Source organism: Mastigoproctus giganteus, chromosome 11 (assembly GCF_048544385.1).
Source record: "Mastigoproctus giganteus isolate SK-2022 chromosome 11, ASM4854438v1, whole genome shotgun sequence".
Lineage (NCBI taxonomy): Eukaryota > Metazoa > Arthropoda > Arachnida > Uropygi > Thelyphonidae > Mastigoproctus > Mastigoproctus giganteus.
Window position 1 is genome coordinate 158,215,882 of NC_143585.1, and position 24,462 is coordinate 158,240,343.

At 39.2% G+C, this 24,462-nt stretch overlaps 1 protein-coding gene across 1 annotated transcript in view; it reads left to right on the forward strand.

Annotated features, from left to right (window-relative positions):
* Positions 1-24,462, forward strand: part of LOC150078532 (tRNA-dihydrouridine(20a/20b) synthase [NAD(P)+]-like) — a 199,809-nt gene that overhangs the window by 89,312 nt on the left and 86,035 nt on the right. Inside the window, exon 4 of the mRNA XM_090384600.1 lies at positions 617-658. Within this exon, the coding sequence (XP_090240726.1) occupies positions 617-658 (42 nt within the window). The remainder of the gene's footprint in view (positions 1-616; positions 659-24,462) is intronic.

The following is a 24,462-nucleotide window of genomic DNA, read 5'->3' on the forward strand; positions in this document are numbered from 1 at the left end:
GAAGCTTTAAAAATAGGAATGAAGAGAAGATTCTGAAAATTAATTTTTTTATATGATTGTAGATTTCATGGAAGTGTAAACACATTTCACCATAATAACTCACAGAATTCCAGCTGTCGGTATTATCGCAAATTCAATGAGATCGAATTCAATATCCGTTTATGATAGATTGCACTAACAGAAAAGCCCAATAAACAGGTGACTGCTAATTGTTTTTATTGTTTTATGGTTGTGACCTCCAGAAATCCGACCGAACCATGTGGTTCGGTCGGAGACAATCGTAGTGTGCTGTGGTCTCCTGCCCCAATTAAACGGCATGTTGTCCCAATTAATTGAAGTAAACGCTGGCTATTTTCTCAATTGGGTTCTGTTTTTTAAGATTTGCTGCAAATAAATGGCTGCCCCAATTAACCGGTGGCCCAAATAACTGGAATCCATTGTATATATACATATACACAGTATAATTTATTCCAATCTAGAATGTGCTTTATATGACAGATTTCAGAAAGCATTAATCATATAACTTGAAGGGCACTTATAATATGAATAATTCTTATTTGCAACATATTCATATTTGGTTGATTCATTAATTTAACAAATTTGTTTTGAATTTCAGATATTCGGATGGAGTAGATCTCAACTGTGGATGCCCTCAAAGGTAAAATAATTTAATTAAAATGGAACTGAATCACTTTTGTTATTTTGCAGTAGAGGTTTCATGAATATGAATTAAAGCCACGTGAATAAAAAAAAGTAGTTATAGAAACTTCATTAACATCACATGGATGTGAATGTAGTTAGAACAGCAGTGAAGTGGGAGTAGAATGGACAACACCAATCGATATGCAGCTATACACAGACAACTTGTACTTGGGTTTAGTACATACAGTATTGAGTGGTTTTTCAACTCTGTAAATGTGATCTGGTTATTTAGGGATCCTTTATGAGCTTAAGTTCTTAGAGGCAGATTCATAGATTTGTACGGCCCTGATCTGACTGAAGGCCCCTTCCACCATGTAAAGTTGATGGTATTTCACTTTTTTATCCACCTTCACTATTTGTGACTGCTACAGCTTCTGTTTCAGAAAACATCATGTATTTTTGAATGATTCCTTATGTTGATATTGCTTTGTGGTTTAATTCTCTTTTTTTTTTTTTTTTTTTTTTTTTTTCAGATATGATCAAGAGTGAGAGTGCAGTAGCACTAACTCTTTGAGAAGGCCAGAGTTCAATCCCGTGACTACTAAATATTATTAATTATTGTTTTTATGAATTATTCTAAACTTCTCTGATCTGGTGGTCATACTGCAGTTTAAAATTTAAAAATTAAGGCAAAATAAAGAATTTTAAAAGAGAATATGAAGCAAGAAAAAGGATGTTTTAAATGCATCAAAAAAATCTTTTTTAATTTATAGTTAAAGAGAAACAGAACAAAGATAAAAAAGCAGTTGGTTCAGTTTTCTTAGAAACATCCAATATTGTTAATTTATTATATTTTTTATATTTTGCTTATTTATTATTTATGGTCTTTCAAATTAGAACTGCATATCACTACTTTCTGAACATAACTCCAGATTTATAAGAAGTAAGTTAATTGAAAGAGTTGACTTGCAAGTAGTAATAATATTTGAAAAAGAAATCTCTTATTGATGAAAGTGTTGCTCAGCATAATGAGTAACTACAGTGGTCTCAGACACTTTAAATTCTATACAGTGGGACCAACTGGTGATGTTATCAAAAATATATTCTAAATGGGAAGCATTCAAGGATTTAATCTTGGAAACTACTAGGCTTTTCATACCTGCTAAGAAATACTGTTCAAGGTTCAAATACTGACCTAAATGAATGTCAGATGAACTATTGAGACTCCTGGCATAGAAAAAAAAAAATACGGGGGATGCATATAAATTATCAGGCGACATAGAAGCCTATGGTAGATATAAAGCAAACCTATAATTAAATCGCAAAGGAGGTTAGGCAAGCAGAGGCAGAGGGATGCAAGGAAAAAGCAGAAAATACTTTATTTATTTAAACTCTACAAAATTATTTTGTAATAACTGAGAGGAAAGTGGAGGAGAAACTGTTGACGTTAAACATTAGAAAGGCACCTGGAGTAGATGGGATCTATCCAGTTATATTAAAAGAGGCAGCAAAGGAAGTAAGCAAACCCTTAGCCATAATTATGAGAGCATCCTGAGAGTCAGGGGAGGTCCCCATGGACTGGAGATGTGCAAATGTATCCCCAATTCACAAAGAGGGTTCAAAGGGTGACACAAATATTTATAGACCTGTTAGTTTAACTTCTGTTCCCTGGGAAAACAATGCAGTCACAGGCTAGAGGTGATACAGCATCACCTAGATGCAGCAGTAATAGTTCAGATACAGCATGGGTTTGTTAAGGGGAAGACTTGTCTGACCAATTTTATTGGCTACTACGATGTGGTCACAAAGGAACTGGATGCAAAAAATAATTTTGATAACATATACAGTCAGCCTTCGTATAACACGTGTTTACACTACACGAATTCGATCATACACGATTCGATCATGACTGTATATGATAACATATACAGTCAGTCCTCGTATAACACGTGTTTACACTACACGAATTCGATCATACACGATTTATAAATAGGGGAACGATATCTTATATAACACGAACCGAATTCGCTTATGAACGATTCGCCTTTGTGTTTACAAGAAATGGCAGTCGAACGCGGAATTGCCCCAACCGAACGCAACACGATAGGAATGAAGAGAAGATTCTGAAAATGTATTTATGTGTTTTATCAGTGAAGGGGAAACACATTTCACCATAATAACGTAAAAACCCACACAATTCCAGCTATTGGTATAATCGCAAATGCAATTAGATCGAGTTTACTACCAGTTTATTACAGATTCCACTAGCAGAAACGCAACTGGAAATTGTTTTTATTGTTTTATGGTAGTAACCCCCAGAAATGTGCTTTAGTAAAATGTGAAGTGTTAATAGTGTATCTCTGCCTTTACGGTGTTGTTTATTCAGTTTCTACACATACGCAGCTTTGTTTATGTGTATCAAGCGTGCCTCCTCCTTTTGTAATTGTATTCCCTAATTTCTCGTTTTGTAATTGTATTCCCTTTATTCCCTAAAAATGAGTAAAATACTTAAAAGGTGTGAAAAGGAAGCGTCCAGGCGAAGACACTGCAGATTCAGAGAGAAAAAGAAAAGCAATATCGATAAACAGAGGCGGACTGGGTCAAAAATTCTTACCCGGGAAAATTTTGTAGTGTCCTCATACTAGCGTTTATGGCCAAAATCACACCGGCTTCCGTCCCACCAAGGTTTTTCCTGGTAAGGCTTATGGCCAGTCCGCCTCTGTCGATAGAGAAAAAATATGAAATTGTGAAACACTTTGAGCAAAATGAAAGACTATGTGATATTGCACGTGCTACAGACCTAAATGAGGCAATGCCGAGAATTACAAAGAATGCAGAGAAAATAAAAACAACTTTTATAGCAGGAACAACTCAAAGTGTAATTAAAATCCTTTAGATTAAGACACAAAGAATTGGAAGAGATGGAACAGCTGTCATCTGTTTGGATAGAAAATCAAACAAAAAACAAGTTTGCTTATGATAGAAGCAAAAGTATTAGCAACATTTTATTACGTAATAGTCGTAATAAAATACTTACGTATTTTATTACGATTATTTATTGTGTATTGTAATGTTTTGGTTACAAATATGTGTTCAATCTTGGGTGGCCAGCACCTAACCCTATTTTTCCCATAGGGCCTTGTTGTTTATATTGCACAAGGGTTTCTAGGAACACAACTATATTGTGCTATACGAGGACTGACTGTACTTGGATTTCAGTAAAGCTTTTGATACTATTGCCCATGGAAGACTGCTGTACAAGTTGGAGCGGTGTGGTAATAAATGGACACTGCTCTATGTGGACTAATATCATTAGCAGAGTACCCCCCCGGTTCAGTGCTGGGCCCATTGTTGTTTTGTGTATTTATCATTGATATCGATGAAGGTGTATCAGGCTTAATGTCCAAGTTTGCAGATGATACAAAGGCTGGCAGGGTTGTTAATGACAGTATGCTACTGCAACAGGATCTAGAAAAGTTAGGCAGATGGACTGAGAAGTGGGAACTGAAGTTTAAAATTGACAAATGCAAAGTACTCCATATGGGTAGCAGTAACCCAAGAGAAACGTACCAACTGTGTGGTACTATACTCAGGGAGGTGGATAATGAAAAAGACTTGGTGGTAATTGTGCAGTCAGATATGAAGTTGTCTGAGCAGTGCAGATGGGCTGCCAAAGCAGGTCATGGAGTTTTGTCAATGATATATAGGAATTTTGCTAGCAGAGACAAGGAGGTGATTATCCTTTTGTATAAGGCAATGGTCAGGCCACACCTTGAGTACTGTATACAGGTCTGGAGGCCTCATTTTAGGAAGGATGTAGAATTGCTAGAAAGAGTACAGAGAAGGGCAACAAGATTGGTGCGAAGAACAGAGGGGGTGTGTTTACAAAGAGAGGCTTAAGTTCTGCAAGTTGCAGCATCTGGAGACTGGGCACCTGCGAGGTGACCTGATCGAGGTGTATATAAAAATAGTGAAAAAAAAAAAAAAAAAAAAAGGATCTTATACAAAAATTAAAAACTGTGCACAAGATTAATCTCAGCAGATTGAGGCAAACACAGATGATACTTTGAAACCTCAAAGTAAACAATGCAAGTAATGTCGTTAAATTTTGCAAATTAACATAAATATCAAAAAAAAAGGTGGTATACAAGGTCAAAGAAAATAATTAAGGATAATAATTCCCCCCCCCCAAAAAAAAGAAAACAGCCCTGTACCATCCAACCGACAAAACTTTACATAAGCGTTTTAGCCCAGAAACAGGCACAAATCTTATAAACAGCTGAGGTTAAATCCAGTAAGTTCTGCAGTAATCAGTAGCAAAGTCAGTCAGTTAACAGCCATCCGAGCAATTTCAGGAGCACAGGAATTTTCATCGTTAAATTTAGTTGTAGTTGTAGGACCCTTGTAGAGTTGAGAGGGAAAAAAACAAAAAAAAAGAAAAACACACACACACAGCATGTCCAAAATTGTAGATCGTGTTGAGAAAATGGACATCATTGCAGTGAAGGTGAAGAGTCTTGGGCTGAATTTGAAACATTCGTAGGTGCAGTCATTGCAGAAAGGATTGCAAGCCTTTTGTTGAAGGTTGCCTTAGCAAAATCCTGAAGGGTGCAGTAACTGGTGGCATTTGATACAAAATTAGGTTCCAATCCTGATGAAAAGTTGGGAATTGCATTCTGCAGAGTTACTTGAAATTCATTGTATGAGGGACAAGAGTACCACCCGTGCTGCCAATCCTCCTCAGTGACTGAGTTCCGTAAGAGACGAGCAAAATTTAAACAGCTTCTTATTTAATGATCCATGTCCTGAGAACAAATAGGAGGTAAACAATTCAAGGCTAAACCAGAATGTAGATTTTTTATCCATAAGAGAGTCAACTTCGGAAAAAACTTACGTGTTACACTGACCAGTGTTGTGCCATCCCACCTACTCTGCCGCAAATTCATCAACTCTTGCCAAATTCTTTGTCATTCTGCTTTAACATCGACTTGAGCATTAATAGAAATTCCAAGGATCTCAGTGGGAATCTGACATTTCAAGCAATAACACAAGCCTCTGAAAATTAGGTAGAGGTTGAGTAGTAACGTCCCAGCTAAAACCTGCAAAGCAGGTGTCGAAACTGTTCGACAAATCTTCAAAATACAAAGTAACATTGTACGCTGGATTGACATCAATTTTGATTGAAATTGTACAGTCCGCACCCTATGGAACCAAGTGCCAGCAGCAGCATGGGCAACCATAGGGATAGACACAAGAGTTATAGTAGTTTCTTAACTAATATAACACAAGAGTTATAGTAGTTTCATAGGGAGAAACACAAGTTTCTCCCTATGAAACTACAAAAATGAAACTTCTTAAAGATCTTCTAGAAAGACCCCACTCAGTTCAAGAAACTCTGACAAGAGCGCCAGTAAAATTTCTGATCTTAATTCACAGATTGGATAAATGAGGGAGAAAATTTAACTTGCTGTCAATAGCTATTCCCAAAAGTTTAATTTCCATTACTAGAGGTATTTGAGTATTGTTTATTTTAACTCTTGGTGGTCGACGAACGTCCAATTTAGAGCCAAGGATCATAATTTTTGTCTCTGTAGAACTAATTGTTAACTTATTTTTAACTGTGTATTGTTGAAGATCAGATAAAACTTTTTCAGCGGATATTTCAATTGAAGATCTTGAATTGCCACTAAGAAGGACTGTCAAATCATCCGCATATGCCATGATCTTCACGTTGTCAAAGGTTTGGGTAATCCAACCTTGCAAAACAAAGTTCCAGAAAAGTGGTCCCAAAATGGAGCCTTGAGGACACCCTCGAAAGACCTGACACAAAATTTGCCTGTACTTAGATCTGGCAGTGATAAATCTGTTGGAAAAATAGCTCTTAATTAGAAGATAAAGTTGCTGGGCACATTCGGCGTGACGTAAACGTTCGAGGGCACTTTCCCACCAAAGGGAATCAAAAGCACCCTCTAAGTCAATAAAGATAGCAAGAGTATACCTGAAACTGGAGTGTTCATCAGAAGAAATGAAGTCAACAAGGGCGTCCTCGCAAGACTTTCCAGGGGTGAATCCGTATTGATTAGGTGCAATTAGTCCCCATTTCAATAACAAGTTATTTAATCGCAGGGCAATTAAAAGGCTTCTAATAGCTTACCAAGGTTGGCCGATAAGGCTGTAGGCCGGTAAGACCTCGGTTCCTGAGGGGGCTTGTTTGGTTTCCTAATCAGCTTAATAAGAGCAGTCTTCTACAGATCTGGGAAAGTCCCAGCATCTAAACATTTATTGAAAAGTTGTAGAAGTATACTGGGCTTAATCTTGGTGAGCCGTACAATAAAGGTACTCTTCAGCACGTCCATTCCTAGGCATTTCTTAACTTTCACTTGTTAGACTGCTGTGTCCAATTCGATGGCACTAAAAGGCTGTCTTAATTGATGAAGCATACAAAGAATTGGCAGAACGAATATTAGTGTGAAAATCAGAATCAGAGCACACTTTGTACTGTAGAAAAAGATTATCCAGAATAATGTTTACAGAATCCATCCAGTTAGTGGTCTCCAAACCATTGTATACGATCGATCCATACACTTCTTGTGTAAAAAATTTACTTCTTACGATTTTATAAGGTAGCCCACACGGGTCTGCATTACCAGAGTTGTGCACAAATTCTGTCCATGTTTCCTTCTTCCTGGTAGCAGTTGCCTTCGCATAACGTTTCTTGAGACCAATGTAACAATTATAAGAGATGCGAACATCAGCCTGAGACAAATGATGATTTCATTGATACATGCATCGAGCGTGGTGGACCTGTTTCTGAAGCGAAGATAATTCTAACGACCACCAGGAACAAGTTCTGGAATTGACACGTTTTTTCCTTGATGACTTATGATGCATTCATCAGAATTTTTTTAATCTGTGTTGCAGCTTCAGACACAGACATGTTGTCAAAATGAGAGATTGTCAGTTTGGAGAAATCAGCATTTACAGAGTATTCAAATATGTCCTAATTAATATTATTAATTGAGAAGTGAACGTAATCAGGCGCACAGATACTCGAATCTGTGGGACGAGAAGGTATGGAGATCGAGAAAGAAATTGCCTGATGCTCTAGTGATTTCTTATGTCTAGTTATTGAAGCATGTGATCTTTGTTTTATGGCAGCATCTCCAATTAGTCTCTTCACGGCATGTTTGACTTGAATACAACTGAAGCATATGAGTTTTTCAATTGATATTTTTGCTTCCTGTCATACAGCATACTAAGGGAGATAATATTGAAAACTATTTAGTATTAGTAGTAGCAAATGATGCAAGAAAGCAAGGTTATACAGATTCAACCCAAAAAATTCCATATATATCCATCCCCTCCAATAATTTGTGTAGTATTCCTTGAATTTATTCAAGATATCCACTTTCACAACAACAGATGGTAGTCTGGTCCGGCAATCAACCACCCACTGGCTAAAGGCAAACTTCTATTCTGCAACCTTCCTCAATATGAATTTGTCCTCTCATGTGCATATTCTGAGCAAGCAGAATTCCATCAGCTTTGAGCTTGCTCAATAAATTCAAAACCTTAAACACATCAATCAGGTTACCTTGCAGATGCTGCAGCTTCAGAACCAAAGCCTTTCTTGCTAAGAGCAATCCTTTGTTCTCCTCACCAATCTCGTTATCCTTCTCTATACCTGTTCTGAAGAATGTTCTAGTAGCTCTACATTCTTCCTAAAACAAGGCCTCCAGACCTGTGCGTAGTATTCAAGATGTGGCCGGATGCCTTGTACAATGGGATAATCAGCTTCTTATCGATGCTAGAAAAATTCCTGTATATCATTGACCAAACCCCGTATGGTATCCTGGCAGCCTGTCTGCACTACTCAGAGAACTGAATATGTGACTTTGCACAGTGCCCCGAGTGTAGACAACTGTGTGCTACAACTGTGCAAAGGTGCAGTCATTGCAGAAAGGATAAATGAAGAACAGGTGCCAAGCAGTTGGTAAATTAATCGGGGATTACTGCTATCCATATGCAGTATCCAGCATATGTCAATGTTAAACTTCAGCTGCGATTTCTCATCCCATCTGCCTAAATATTTCTAGATCTTGTTGCAGAATCTTACCTTAACCACCTTGCAAACCTTTGTATCATCTGAAAACTTAGTATTTTAATATGATATGCCTTTGTCTGTATCATTCATAAATATAGAAAATAACATATAGTGCATAGTGTTAGGGTCAGGCGCCACTTGTGGTTTCCCACATCTGCGCCATATGTACACTGCCTGGCAACCCAAAGGTTGCGGGTTCAAATCCCGCCTCGGGCTTGGATCAGAGTAGAAAATGCAAAAAACCTTGGGAGGTGCAATATGGCCACAAAAGCCGATGCGCCAATAACTAACGGAAAAAAAATAATAATAAAAAATATGTACACTGTGAAGAAATACAGTACTACTGTAGATGCCAGAAAAGTGTTGTGTTGAATACGTAGTTTTGTGTTGGGTTCTGTTGTGTGTCCTGGCATTTGGCCACAGGGCCCCTGGTGGAACCCCACGTTGCCTGCACACACACCATTAGGAGGTAGCCAGACTGCCCATAATTCTCTGGCTAGTCTCCGTCAGGGTCGCCTCAGCTTCCTGAGCGGAGACCAAGTTAAAAAAAAAATAAAATAATAATAAAATAAATAAATTAAAGAAGGAAAAAAAAAAGCGATTAGATAGAGTGAGGTAGTACAGGGTGTACAGAAGAAGAGGGGGAATGAAAGTAAGAGTAAGGGGATATAGGCGAAGGCACCCTCAACTAATCAATGGACACTCAGTCAATCAGGCGAAGAAAGGGGAAGGAATAGGGTCGAAAGTGTCTGTACAAGGGAGCACAGATAAGATCGCCATTTGGTGCCTCTGTCATTGACATCGGGTGGTGTCCCATCCAGGGGTTTAATTCAATCCAGTGGTAGCTTTCAAACTCCAATCGTCGGATAGTTGTCCGTTTGATGGTGTGACGGTCAATGACTGTCTAGTCTGGATGAAAGTCCATCATGGTCTCAAACTGTCTGTTGTCTTCCTTGGGACCGTTGTGGTGCTGGTAGAGGGAACTGTAGGTAAGGATTTCCTTCGGCTGAAGAGCTCTTGTGCGAAATGCGTAAAAGCTGTATATTCCTCCCTACTATCAAGCAGGTGTGTTTCTTGGTCTTTGGGTATGTAGGTCAAGGAAGTGATGAAGGTGCAGCGGAGATCCTCATACAGGGGGCAGTCGTACATAAGTTGCGACCAACTCTCAGTCCCACCACAGGTGCAAGTGGAATCATCGATGATTCCCAGGGCCGTCAGTTTGCCTTTTAATGATCCATGGCCAGTTAACAGGTATGTAGCATAAAGGCCAGGGGGGAAGCCTGGGGAACACCCTGTTAATATAAGGGAAGAACTTTCTAGTGGTTTTGCCTTTGTTGGAAGTAGTCCATCTCGCTTGCCACGCCTGCTGCAGATGCGTGAGGAGACGCTTCTTTTCTGCTGTTCTGTCATTTACAGGGTCTGTTGTGAAGTCGAGGATGGTCTTGGAATTTGCTTTGGAGAGGTGGAAGAGTAGTCCACAGCGGACCACTTCCAGGTCCAGTGACATGGCGCCTGTCAGGATTTGCAGAGCATGGGTACTGACAGTGCAGCAGGCACGGGTAGTAGCAAGCAGGATGTTTCTTTGCAGAGAGTCAAGGATTCTTCTACCACTAACAGTGATTGCTTTCAGGTACCAGACGCCTGCTGCGTACGTTATAATCGGGGTAAATATCACTACAGAATAAGGACAGAGTGTGCCTATTGAGTCCCCAGTCCCGTCTGGAGACCCTGGTGACAAGGGTGGTGTAATTGCGTATCTTTCTTTTTAGGTATTTAAGATGTGACTGGAAATTTAGTTTGCTGTCAAGGATAACTCCTAGATACTTAAGTTGAGTGGAGAATTTTATGGCCCTGTTGTCGATTTTTATCTGTGGTGGTTTGGCTTCATTGAGACTTACTTTGAAAAGAATAGTGGAACTAGCCTTCCTTTGAGAAGAATAGAATCTGTTTTGGTGGCAGAGATGGTGTTTAGCCCAGTCCTGTAGCTTCTGTAGTGCATTATTTGCCAAAGTCTCCAGTCGTGCCCTAGAATCGCCGGTAACGGTGATAATAAGATCATCTGCATAGGCCTGAGAGGTGACCTCTCCCAAGTCCATGCCAAGGAATTCATCAAGGACAAGATTCCACAAGAATGGGCCCAGAACCGAGCCCTGTAGTCATCCTCTGTAGACCTGTCTGGTGATTTTCATACATGGAGCATTGACAGTGATTGACCTGTTGGAAAGGTAGCTTTTGATTGAGTTATATAGGTTTACTAAAAGCTTTGATTGGTGCAGTCTGCCTAGGACACTCAGCCACCAAAGTGAGTCGAACGCCCCAGCAAAGTCGACAGCGATGACCAGAGTATTTCTTTTGGGTAATTCCTACTGCTTCAAGGAGATTGTGGAGTGCATCCACAGTGGAGTGTCCTGTTTTGAATCCAAATTTTCTGTGAGAAGCCATGTTTGCATTGTTGTAGTGTTTGAGAAGTCTGTAGTAGAGTAGCCTTTCATAGAGTTTACTAAGTACCGACAGGAGAGCAATGGGACAGTAGGAATTCGGGAGTTCAGGTTGTTTCGTCTGGTTCTTCAGGATTAATTTTACGTTCGCCGACTTCCTCTGGATAGTTTGTTTGCGGTGATCTTGTACACCACTCCCCAGGGGTCGGTATTGCCAGTGGTGGTGACCAGGTGTTGCCAGGATTCTTGTTTTCGTTTGCAGATCAGGGCCGTGTACTGGTTTCGCACTTCCCTGTAGTTCTGTCTGAGCACCTCCACTTCACGTGCCGGCCAGGTCCTGGGCACGCTGGAAAGTCTTTTTATTATGACTTCTCGACGCAACCTATGCAGCTCTGGACTCCACCAGGGCTTTGCGCCAGGGGTAGGGTTTTTCCTTTTGATTGCCAAGTTGCAGGCGGTTGTGATCAGATCAGTGACTTGTCTTTGGAGGCATCTGCATTGTCGGGAAGTAGGTAGGGTTGGGTCTCATTAGTTAGGGTTGTCCTGAAGACGTCCCAGTTCGCCTTTTCAATTGCATATCTATTTAACATGACTCGTATGGCTGGTGATCTAGCTAGAGATTGGTTTAGCTGGAAGGAAATAATCCTGTGATCCGATGTAGTCCAGGCCTCGTTGACCTTCCAGTTGGAAATTTTGCCGACAATGTTCCTTGAGGCCATAGTGATATCAATAGTGGTCTCCCATAGGGTGTTTGAGAAGGTGGTAGGATTGTTCAGTTGGTTAATGACTGTCATAGTCGAGTTTGCCAGGAAGTCTTCCAGGCGTTGTCCATTTGCAGTGCTCCGCCTGTCTGGTGTCAAACGATGATCAGTGATTGACATCGGCTCCGATGATGGATGATGATTTTTGCGTTTGGCAGAGTTCTCAGGACATCTTCCAGGTATCTGATAGCATAGGTAATCTCTTCGCCTGGTCTACAGTATAAGGAGATCATGTAAAAGGATCCCATGGAGCTGATCAGGTGGGCACACAGCCCAGGCTGTACACGGTGCTGAGATTTTAGTTGCTGTGATTTCTGGATTTCGAATAACTATTGCAGCCCAGGGGATATCCTGGTCCGTTTGAATTATTTTGTAGGTCAAGGGTAACCTCTCACCTGCCTCGTGTGAGTGTACGGTTCCTGTATAATGAGAATATCTGCATTTTCTTTGTCTGCCTTGATTCTTATATGATTGGCCACCGCCCTGGCCCACTGTGCATTGATTTGAAAAAATTTATTAACTTCGTAGTTATATCTTTTAGGCTGTGAGCCCGTAATCTGTTTTCATCTGGTATAAACTCTTGGCGTTTATATAGGATGGACACGTATTGTCCCGAATAGAGGTATTGTCCCGAATAGAGTGGTGGTGGTCTAGTTTATTACTTTTGCAATTTGCACAGACAGGCTCAGATTCTTTGTAAGGGCATGTGTTGTATTCATGTCCTTTCTCAGCGCAGTGGGCACGTGTGTGAAGTATGCCCGAACTTGCAGCATTTATAGCATCTTGGTACAGCCACGTGCTCCCTGAAGCGGTGACTGCCCCAGTTGATATAGATCCTCATTTGATCTTTTAAGATAGGTCAGACAATCGGTGCTAGTTCCACTATCCAGTTAACTCCATTTCCGACTCTTGGCTTGGTTGAGTATCTGGGCATAATAAGGTCACTCTTGTCCAGGTCCGGGAGATGTCCTTGTGCATTACGTCGGTATATTTCATAGGTGATCTCGGAGGGGGTGATGTCTTTATCTATGTCGAAGATGACAATTGACGGCCTTTTTCTTTTGGGGGCCGCAGTAGTGAGACCTACAGTTTGGATCTTTGGGTTTTCCATAATTTCTTGGGCTTCCTCCCTAGTTTCAGTCTCTATGACCACTCCCACGTTTCTGGTTTTCCTTATAGTTTTGATTTTAGTATTTTTCAGTTCTTCATTTAGATTTTACATAACGTGGTTTTTGATGTCTTCTCTTGTTTGCGCAGTACCCTGCTTTGTTGGTCTTAAAACGACCCGGTTTGGCTGTTTGATCAATGTCTTCTTCCCCAAGGGGGGGGGACACAGCTACCAAAAGCAAGTGGACTTGCTTTTGGTAGCTGTGTTCCATTGGGTGTGGTCCTCAGCGCATCTGCATACGAGGGGGCGCACTGTGGCATTTGGTTGCCCCGCTCGTCTAGGTATGCCTCCAACTTGGCCTTAGCCCTTTCCTGTTCTACATGCTGGTTTACTATTATAGTCTCCAGTTTTGTCCAAATTGTCACGATTTCAAAACGGAGACCGGTGGTGATTCTACTGTTTGATTTGGACATTAAATTCTCTAGTTGAGTGAGCCGGGCAAACATCGGTTCGAGAGCTGTTCCTTCCGGTAGTGAAGGGCCCAGGAGTGGGATAGAGTCTTGCTTTGTCCCCTTCTCAGCGTTTTCCGTTTGTGAGCACTAGTTGTCTTGTACTTCTTTTAATCTACTAGCACTCCTAGTCTCTCGGTCAGTCTTAGAGGCAGGGCCTGTCTTTGCATCTTCATTATTGTCTGGGTCATCGTCGAGGGTTATATTTACCTGAACTGAGTACTCTTCTTGCTTAGTGCCAGCTTCAGCTTGGCTTTGTTTACCAAGCTGGCTGATATATAAGTGACTGTCACTGACGTGTCGCCTTCTAATCCCGTTATTTAAAACTTGCTGTCTTGAAGTAATTAAAAATTAATGGATGCTACTTCGTAGTTGTCATTAATTTCGGCAATGGCATTTGCAGGCGATTTTACATGCGTGATATAATTGTTATTGTGAATTGGTTTGGAGGAGAAAGGTGTTTTATGCTCGCTGGCTATTTTCACGATCTCGTGATCGCTCCGTGATTTTTCTGCTGTCTGGTCCTTTAGTGTAGTTCCGTCCACAATATTGTTGTTGTTGTGGTTGTTTGGCACCCCACACAGTATTTCTTTGCCATTACTTGCCCCTAAGTTCCCCGTGAGGCAGATCCTTAGTTCGGAGTGTCATGGACTTAGAGGTCTGGCAGGTGTTTGTTTCTGGCAATTCAACAGATGATACTGAATTTTTGGGGGGTTTGCAGCATTCCCCTAAAAAAGAACTCCGGGATTTTGCTGGCAGTTTATTTATGTGCGCGATGTTGCTGCAGGAACGGTAAATAAGGTTATTGCACCCGGTGCATTTCATATGTGAGTTTGAATCTACGTTTCTTTCCGTTCTACACAGGTGACAGATACCACCTATGTAGAACGGAAATGCCACGTATATGCTTGTTTACACTTGACATTGTTCAGCTGTATATTTGAGCGCGGCTAAAGGCAGGGACAATGAGTCAAACAAGAGAGGGGCTGCAGAAGTTCCCTAGGGACGTGGGTTACTTCCGAAGGGCTGAATGCTAACAGGTGTATTGCTGTTGGTGCTTGGTCGCGACTAAATGGTGCACGTTGGCAGGTAGGCAACAGCAAAGAGAAAGGCAAAATACACGTGAAGTACAGCTAGCCTAGGTCTAAATAAGAATACAATGGAGTCCACCATTATGTACTACAGTACAAATTGATATCCAGAAAGTAAATTAAAAATTACTTAACTGCATCTTCGGATCCAACGTTGAAAATGTTCTCAGCTGGGTAAAGATGAACTTGAGTAATCACTCAGAGCTATAGCATAGTACTAAACAGCGTTAGAACTGATTAAGTTTAGTTAAATTAAAGAGCACAAATTAACACGCAGCTACGTATCTCGCCACCTAGCGGTGATTCCATAGAAAATAACAATGGGCCCAGCACCAAACCCTGTGGTACTTACTCCTCTAATAACATTAGTCCATGAAGGCCAGCTTCCATTGATTACCACTCCGTGCCTTTTTCCATAGCAGTAATATGACCTCAATGCAGTGCTGCTCCAATTTGTACAGTAGTCTTTTGTGTGGAGCAGTATTAAAAGCTTTCCTGAAATACAAGCATATAATAACAACAGTTTTTTTTTTTTTTTATTTAGTTCCTTTGTGACTGCATAACAGAATTCAATCAAATTGGTCAGACAAGATTAACAAACTCTTAACAAACCTGTGATGTGACTGAGGTATAAATGCACTCCTTTCGAGATGGTCCTGCATTACTTCTTTAACCAGTATTTTCACTGGAACAGAAGTTAAGCAAATAGGTCTGTAATTGCTCATATTGCCCTTGAATCCCTTTGTGATTTGGAGATACATTCACACATCTCCAGTCTGTTGGGACCTCCACTGAATCCAAAGATGCTCTCATAATTTTGGCTAAGGGTTTCCATTGCTGCCTTCCTTAATTCCATTAATATAATTGGATAGAACCCATCCACTCCAGAAATATGTTTAAAATTTCTCATGAATATAGTGGGAAAAAAAAAAAAAATGTGCAACTTGCGAAATGTATGCAGAATTACTGGAACAGAACATGGTCTAGCCAAGGAGAATGTAGTGTGTGCTAGGTGTGAAGAAATTAGGCGCCACCTCAGTGTTCTGATGAGCATCTATGAGGGGTTGAGGAGTAGGGTAGATGTACTCAAAGGAATTCAAATGAAGGCCCCATCGAGGCCTCAGCTGCCCAGCTTAATGCTACAGCTCACTCTTGTGCAACAGGCACCAGAACAGCAATCTCCAAGGGAGAATGCGCTAGTCCCAACAAGAGCTAGTTATTGTAGGTGACTCATTTGTCAGGGAAATGGGAAATATATTGTGTAAAAAGGATTGGTGGAATAGGACCAGGGTATGTCTGCCAGAGGAAAAAGTTGATGACTTTGTACAGCAGATATCATCTTTTAAGGGCACAAAAGGTGATATTGTTGTACATGTTAGCACCACCAATGACATTAAGAATAGGAGATCTGCAAACTTAATTAAGTACAGGTCAGTGTTGAAAAAAAAGTCATGGGTTAGGATTAAAATTGAAAATGTTTGCAATTCTGCCTAGACACGATAGGAAGGAGAATATGAGAACCTTTGAATCAAAATCACTGGAGAGATTTTGTAAGGCTTGTGGGGCAGAATTTTTTTCAGTGTCTTCTGTGCTTGTTAACAGGAGAGACTGTTTCTACAAGGATGGGACATACTTAAATGGAAAGGGCATAAGAATATTTGCTGATGCTATCAAGGCAGTGTTAGGTGGGTCGGAAAACTGTTAACTTGGGGCGATTCACAGACTTATAGATTAACAGTAGTCGCAGGCAGAGGTGGAAGTGATTCTTGCACTGTTTCTATTAAAATGAGCAGCCTAGAAAGCAAGTTGCTGGGGATTTCAGGAATGGCTGGAAGTCACCACGAAACAAGTAAATATATGGGCAGCGTTGGGGTAACTATGAGTAAGAACAGGTGCATCTATACTTGCATGTACTAGTTCTAAATTTTTATTAGATGTATCATAGTAAATAAATTTGATGAATTTGAAGTGTTTGTCAAGACATCAAAGGTGGATATTGTTCGGATATCACAGACGCGGTGTCACAGAGATATAAGGAATGCAGAATTGGAATTTGGGGAGTACAATATGTACAGAAAGGATAGACAAGACAGGAAGGGAGGAGGGGTTATGCTGTTAGTTAAGAAACAAAATCTGAGGAAGTGCATCCAATTGATGTTGGTGGACAATGCAATGTTGAGTCTATCATTGGTGTGACATAAGCACTGGAAAAGAAAAATGAGAGTAGGTGTGTGTTATATGTCTAATGAATCTGATGAGTATAATGAGCAATTGTGCAGAGTATAGTGATGAGTATAATAAGAAACTGTACAGTGAAATATAGTGGGCCTGTAAATCAGAATTATAATGGGGGATTTTAACTTCCCAGATTAACTGGAACTTGTGGATTGGTCATTCACACACTAGCAAGACTAGTGGATTTGTTGGATGATTATTTTCTACAGCAGCATGTTCGAGAAGCAACCAGAGGGAGTAATATTCTTGATCTGATTATCAGCAGTGATTATTCATGCATTAAGAATTTGCTGATAAAGGAACCAATATGTGGAGTGATCACAGTGTACTGATGTGGAATTTACTTAAAGATTTAAGTACCGTGAGGGGTAAAGGGAAGGGTTTTTGCTTTTGTAAAGGTGACTACATTGATCTCAGAGATTTTTTGATTTCTATACAGTGGGACCAACTGATGATGTTATCAACAGCAAATTATAAATGAGAAGCATTCAAGGAAGTAATTGTGGAAGCTATTAGTCTGTTTGTTCCAACTAAGAAATATTGTTCAAAGTTTAGCCCTAAATGGATGTCAGATGAATAACTGAGACTTGTGGTTGATAAGAAAAATGCGTGGGATGCATACAAATTATCAACCAACACAGAAGCCTATTGTAGATATAAGCCAGTCTGTAAATAAGTCACAAAGGAGGTTTGGCAAGTGAAGGCAGATTATGAGAAATCTTTGGCAAAGGATGCAAAGAAAAACAGCAAAGACTTCTTTACTTATGTAAACTTGAAGGAAAGGGATGAATAATATTGGCCCACTTGATATTGATGGTTTGACTGTTAATGATCCTGCTCAGATAGCTGACAAACTGAATGAGTATTTTGTATCTACATTCACACAGGAGGAATTCTGTAGGGAAATGGAGGCCAGAAGCAGAACAAACTCTAACAGGGAGCTAAATGATTTTATAATAACTGAGAGAAAAGTGGAGGAGAAATTGTTGAAGTTAAACATAAGAAAGGCACCTGGGGTGAATGGAATCTATCCAGTTATATTAAAGCAGCTGGCAAAGGAAGTAAGGGAACCCTTATCCATAATTATGAAAGTACCCTTTGACTCAGGGGATCAAAGGGTGGACTAATATTATTAGTGGAGTCCCACAGGGCATGATATGTTTATATGATACTTTGGCAAGTATTATATAAATATATTTGCCAAAGCAACTAATATTTTAATGGCAGTGTCTAGGAAAAGGTTATTACAACTATTTATAGTCACTTTTATTCTAACATGAATAAAGAACAATGTTTTGCAGTGTCAATTTTTTATGTGAATTATTCATATTTACAGAGCAAACCAAAGAAGAATAAATTGGGATCTAAATATACGTTAAGCATTTCAAACTAAGGTTTTATGTGGCTAATATCTATTGTTAACCTAAACTAATTTCTAGTATAGGCATCTTTTAACTCTACTATGTAGAGGTAAAAAATTTGCAGAAGAATAAATACTGTTCTATTCTGTGAAGCGACTTTTTTTTTTTTTCTTTTTCTAAAGAAGTTCCCTGATAGATTTCAATTTCACAAATCAGCAGAGATATAAATATTGTCTTCTACCTGAAGTTTTTGTGAGATTTAAGTATAAAAAGGAATATAATGTAGAAGTCTAATGCTAAAAAGTCCTTTAGAACATTAGATTCCTTTAATTCGATGCTGCAGTGAATATAATTAAACTTTAAAATTAGTGAAAGCAACATAACTTAAAACATCTCACATCTAGTACCCAGTCTTTCTTTAAACAATAGAATAATCTCCCAAACATTGCTGGAGAGATACACTTTAGCTATTGCTTTGAAACATTGTAAATATTAATTATTTAATGTATATTTAATATCATAATCAGCAATCTATAATATATATATTCCATTATTTTTCTCTCTTACAACAGCACCTCTAGCAGATGTCTGTGAGTATTATACATGTGAAGCATGAATGAACAGCTTATGGGAATAATGGTTATTTATAACAGGTAAAATTGCGATCTTAGTTAAGTTCGCAACATACGTTTGATTCCATAAAGCATATTAAACCAGTAACACATTCATTCCTAACATTAGAATCAGCAATCTATAATATATATATTCCATTATTTTCTCTATTTTATAAAGGTACTTCTAATTGATGCATGTCTGCAAGTATTACACACGTGAAGCATGAATGAAGAGCATACGGGAACAGTGCTTACTTTATAACAGGCAAAATTATGATATCAGATAAATTTGCAACATATGTTTGATAACCTGCAGCATATTGAACCAACGATTGGGAATTTATTTTTTCTTTTCTTCTATAATGAATTTAGCCTTTCAAGACATGGTGATTACAGAACTATAATGCCATTAGTATCATTTTAAGATAAATTGAGAAGGTTTTTTTAATAATTAGGTGAGAAAAAAAATTACAATATATTAGACAAATAATTCACATTCCACAGTAGAACATAATCTCCTTCTGAGTTGTTCTGATCATGCAGATACGTTTTTCAGAAATGTGTTTCCCGATAGTGAAATAGCAAAAAAAGTATGGTACAAATCAGCAAACATAAAAGATGGAAATAGCAAAGAAATATGGTTCTGAAAAATGGATCATTTTGAACTGTTAAATATGGCAGTAATCAAAATAATTCCCACTGTGGTCACATTTTTGTACAAAGAAAGAAAAAAAAAGTGAAATCAAAAGTTAAGTAGGTTGTTCTCAGTGCAAGACTGGAAGTGACTCTAACATGTACCAAAACATTGGACACTTCAGAACAACCTGAAAGTAAGTGGAATACTGTCAGAAAACTTCCTGGCATTTTGTGTTGATAATGTACCTGAAAACTGGAGTAGCAAGGATATTAAGAAAGGAGATTGAGCACCTGGAATAATCATGTATCCTTGTCATCTTATTAATTTTGACATTGAAAAGTGATCTGCCTGCCATCCTGCTTAATAATAAACCTGCTCTTGAGGTCTCTAGTCCTCTAGAAAAAATGCTAAGGAATTCTGACTACTTAGAATTTAGCAAAAAAATCACACGGAGAAAAACTCCAGATTCCTTATTAAGTGATGACAGCTAAACCAACTGAACCAGGCTACACGCCAGTTACCAGTTCCACAAGGAGAAATAACGCATCAGAACATCAGAAGACCAATGAAAGTGGCTGTCAGATGTTCAGAACTGAACTTTAAAAAATGCAAACAACCCAAATCAAGCTATCTGCAGCAAAACACAGCTGCAGTGAATATACAGCAGCATTACTTTCAACCAACAACAAAGAGTAATGCAACAAATACATCTGATGGTCACCACATGCAGTTTGAAAGTAACTACAAGAAGACAGTTGAACCAAGAGCATGAGGGATGAGATTAGCACCTATCAGCAGTAATGTGCCTCCCAAGCAAGGCAAGACAAAGTGGTGGATGAATATTCAGTGGGAATTTACTACTTTCTGGAAAGTGCTAAAAAGGAAAGATAAATTTAAACAATTTAAACTGATGCATGCTACTTGAAGTAAAAAAGATTTTGAAGTGTGTGTGTAACTAGGCTGGTAGAGCAGTGGCAACCTCAGACAAGACTTGCTTAAAGAAGAGATTAGAAGTGGTCAGAAAAGCAATACAAGCACTTTGCAGAGTTACTAAATTGAAAAGAACAACAAGCAGTCACTAGTGAATGGCACTGACTCATTAATCCAGTTTCAAAAGTTTAAAAGAAAACATATTAATGAACTCAAGAAAAAGAATAGCTGAATTGCAAACTTCTGATAAAAGCAATCCTAAACAGGTCAAGCAAGCTAGAGAAAGCATGAAAATGCACAAGAAGGCATGAAATGTAGCAAATTATTCCGAGTTATTCTTTGAAGTTTAATAATTCCTCATAGTAGTGCTGCCTGTCAGAATATTCAGTCAGGTGAAGAAACCACTGAATTAAGATCTTTTTTCTGGTGCAGTTTTGGAAATACTCTTCACAACCAACTCTAAACAGCAGTGCCATTTTATAAATAAAACTTTGTCTTAGCATTGGCAGTGGCAAATGATGCAAGCAAGCAAGCTTGTACAGCATCAGCCAAATAAAAAAAAAAGAAAAAAAGACACCTCCCATTTCACATATTCATTCCTTCCAATAGTTTGTCTAATATTTCCTTGAATTTATTTAATCTATCAACTTCCACAACAACAGATGGAAATTTGTTCTAACAATCAACCAGCTGTTAGCTAAAGACAAACTTCTGCACATCTATTCTGTAACTGTCCTTCCTCAATTTGAATTTGTGCCCCCTTGTGTGTTTTTTTTTTGTGTGTGTGTGTGGTCTGAGCAAGAGGAAGAATCCCACCAGCACACTGAGCTTGCTCAATCCATACAAAGCCTTAAACATCTCAATCAGATCACCTTGCAGGTGCCTAGTTTCCAGATGCCACAATTTGCAGAAACTGAAGCCTGTCTTGGTAAGAGTACCTCTTTGATCCTCGCACTAATCTTGTTGCCCTTCTAAGTACTTGATCCAGCAGCTCTACATCTTTCCTAAAATGAGGCCTCCAGACCTATGTGCAGTACTCAAGATGTGACCTGACCATTGCCATATACAATGGGATAATCAGCTCCTTATCCCTACCAGCAAAATTCTGTATATCATTGACAAAACCCCATGGGCTGACCTGACAGCCTGTCTGCATTGCTTATTACTTCATATCTGACTGCACAGTTAACCCCAAGTCTTTCTCTTTTTCCACTACCCTGAGTGTAGTAGGATTCAGTTTGTATTACTCTGGGGTTACTGCTACCCATATGTAGTATTTTGCATTTATCAATGTTAAACTTCAATTGCTATTTCTCAACCTATCTGCCCAACTTTTATAGATCCTGTCATTAACCACTCTGTCAACCTTTGTATCATCTGCAAACTTGGATATTAAGCCTGATATGCTTTTTATCAATATCATTGATAAATATAGAAAACAACAATGGGCTCAACACTGAAACCTGCAGGATAATAACATTAGTCCATTGACTTCTACTCTGTCTTCTTCCATAGCAGCAATTAACCCTTAATGCCACACTACTCCAATTTGTAAAGCAGTCTTTTATGTGCAATAGAAATCGAAAGAAAGATATCAAAAATAATTACGATATCAAAATTATTTTTGATGTTTTTTGATTTTTTTTTGATATTTTTTGCATCCAGTTTCATTGTGACCACATAGTAGTAACCAATCAAATTAGTCAAACAAGATTTTCCCTTAACAAATCCATGCTGTGTTTGAGGTATAATTGTGGCCTTGCCTAGAAGATCATGCATTACTTCTTTTACCAATGACTCTATTATTTTCCCTGGAACAGAGGTTAAACTAATAGGTCAGTAATTACCCGTGTCACCCTGTGATTTCCCCCCTTTGTGAATTGGGCGATACATTTGCACACCAGTACACGGGGACCTCCCCTGAATCCAAGGATGCTCTCATAATTATTGGCAAAGGTTTGCTTACTTTGTTTGTTGCCTCCCTTTATATAACTGGGTAGATCCCATCCACCTCAGGTGCCTTTTTTATGTTTAACTTCATAATTTCTCTTCCACTTTCCTCTTAGTTATTACAAAATCATTTAGCTCCCTGTTGGAGCTTGATAAATGTCTGGCATCCACTTCTTTAAAGAATACCTCATTTGTGAATGTAGATGCAATATACTCATTCAGTTTGGCAGCACAATCTGATCAGGATCATCAAGAATCAAACCATCGTTATTGAGTGGATCAATTCGATCCATTCCCTTACAACTTGTCTTTACATAAGTAAAGAAGTATGCCGTTTTTCTTAGCTTCCTTTGTCAAAGATTTCTCATTTGCCTGACCTCCATTGTGGCAGTTACAGACCAGTTTATATTACAGACATACAAAATCTTTTATATTATCTTTCTTGAAGCAATCATAATCAATTGTCTAACCATCATCATTATCAGCCATTTTCAGTCCACTGTAGGATCCTAGGGCTCTCCAGCAACTTTCCAGTTCCTTCTGTTTTGTGCAATGAATTTCATCTGTCCATCTCTGTCATTGTCTTCCAGGTTTTCTTCTAGCTCTTCTTGGGTACCATTCTGTTATTCTCTTAGTCCATCTGTCATCATGTCTTCGAGCTATGTGTCCTACCCAAGACCATTTTAGTTCTTTATTTTTGTTAAGAATGTCCTTTACGTGAGTTTGTTGCCTAATCCATGTGTTTCTTTTCTTATCCAACAGTTTAATTCCCAATATAATTTGTTCCATTCTTCTCTGTGTAGTTTTCAGCTTCTCTTCCATTCTTTTGGTGAGTGCCCAAGTTTCACTTCCATAAGTCATGGTAGGTAGTATACATTGGTTCATTATTTTACGTTTCAGACAAATTGGGATATTGCTCCTCAGTATGTGACCATATTTCCTGAATGTTATCCATCCAAAATTTATTCTTCTGTTGATTTCCAGCCATTTATCATTATTAAAGCTAATGACTTGTCTCAGATAACTACTGTATTTCCCCACATATAAGAGGCTCCGAGTGCCAAGCGATAGTTCCCAAGCGATCTTTCTAGTGCGATTTGCTAGCGTTTTTCCTAGGGCAAGTACTAGTGCTTTCATAAATCCTCCAACGCTCACAACGTTACTGCTGACCGCTCGCAACGTCACTGCTTCCCTCGCTGAGCAACGTCACTGCTACAATGCTAGCAACGTTACTGCTAACCCTGCTTGCAACGTTACTGCCATCGCTAGCAACGTACTGCTCTCCTCTTGTGCTGATCGCTTGGTCACTGGTTGGCACCGCTCCTGCCTCCACGTGGCGGGGCCGGTAATCTGGGAGAAGGAATTCCGTCTTCCAGGGCTAAAAGGAGCAACGATGGATTGCAATGAATATCCATCTCTGGAGCCCATAGGCGGCAAAGTTGTTAACTCTGTCTCAGAACATGAGTCCAATCGTCTGAAGAGACTTCGGACGGAAAAACAGATTTCAGATCTGCCAGCATTTCTTATAATGCACTCATTGTCCACACAACCTGTCGGCAAGCTATCACCTTTTCTGATACAGAAATGTTTAGAATCGGTTGTTGGATTCCCTAAAATGGTGAAGCGTCTCCAATCAGGAGACCTTTTAATTGAAGCAGCAAAAACATCTCATTCAGAAAAATTATTAAATTTAACAACATTCAACAATATTCCAGTGTCAGTTACGCCCCATAACACCCTGAACACGTCTAAAGGCGTTATCAGTGAATGGGACCTATTAACTGTTTCTGAAGAAGAAATAGTACAAGAGCTTAGCGAACAACAGGTGACACATGCACGGAGAATAATGACCAAAAAAGATGGAAACCTACTACCAACTAGATCCATTATTTTGACGTTCAGCACTCCAAATCTTCCATCTTCTGTCAAAGCTGGTTATTTAAACTGCAAGATTCGACCTTACATCCCGAATCCCACTCGCTGCTTTAAGTGCCAGAAGTACGCCCATGCACAGACTGCATGCAGAGGCGATGCTGTGTGTCCTGTTTGTAGCTCAAAGGAGCATTCCCAAGGAGAGTGTAC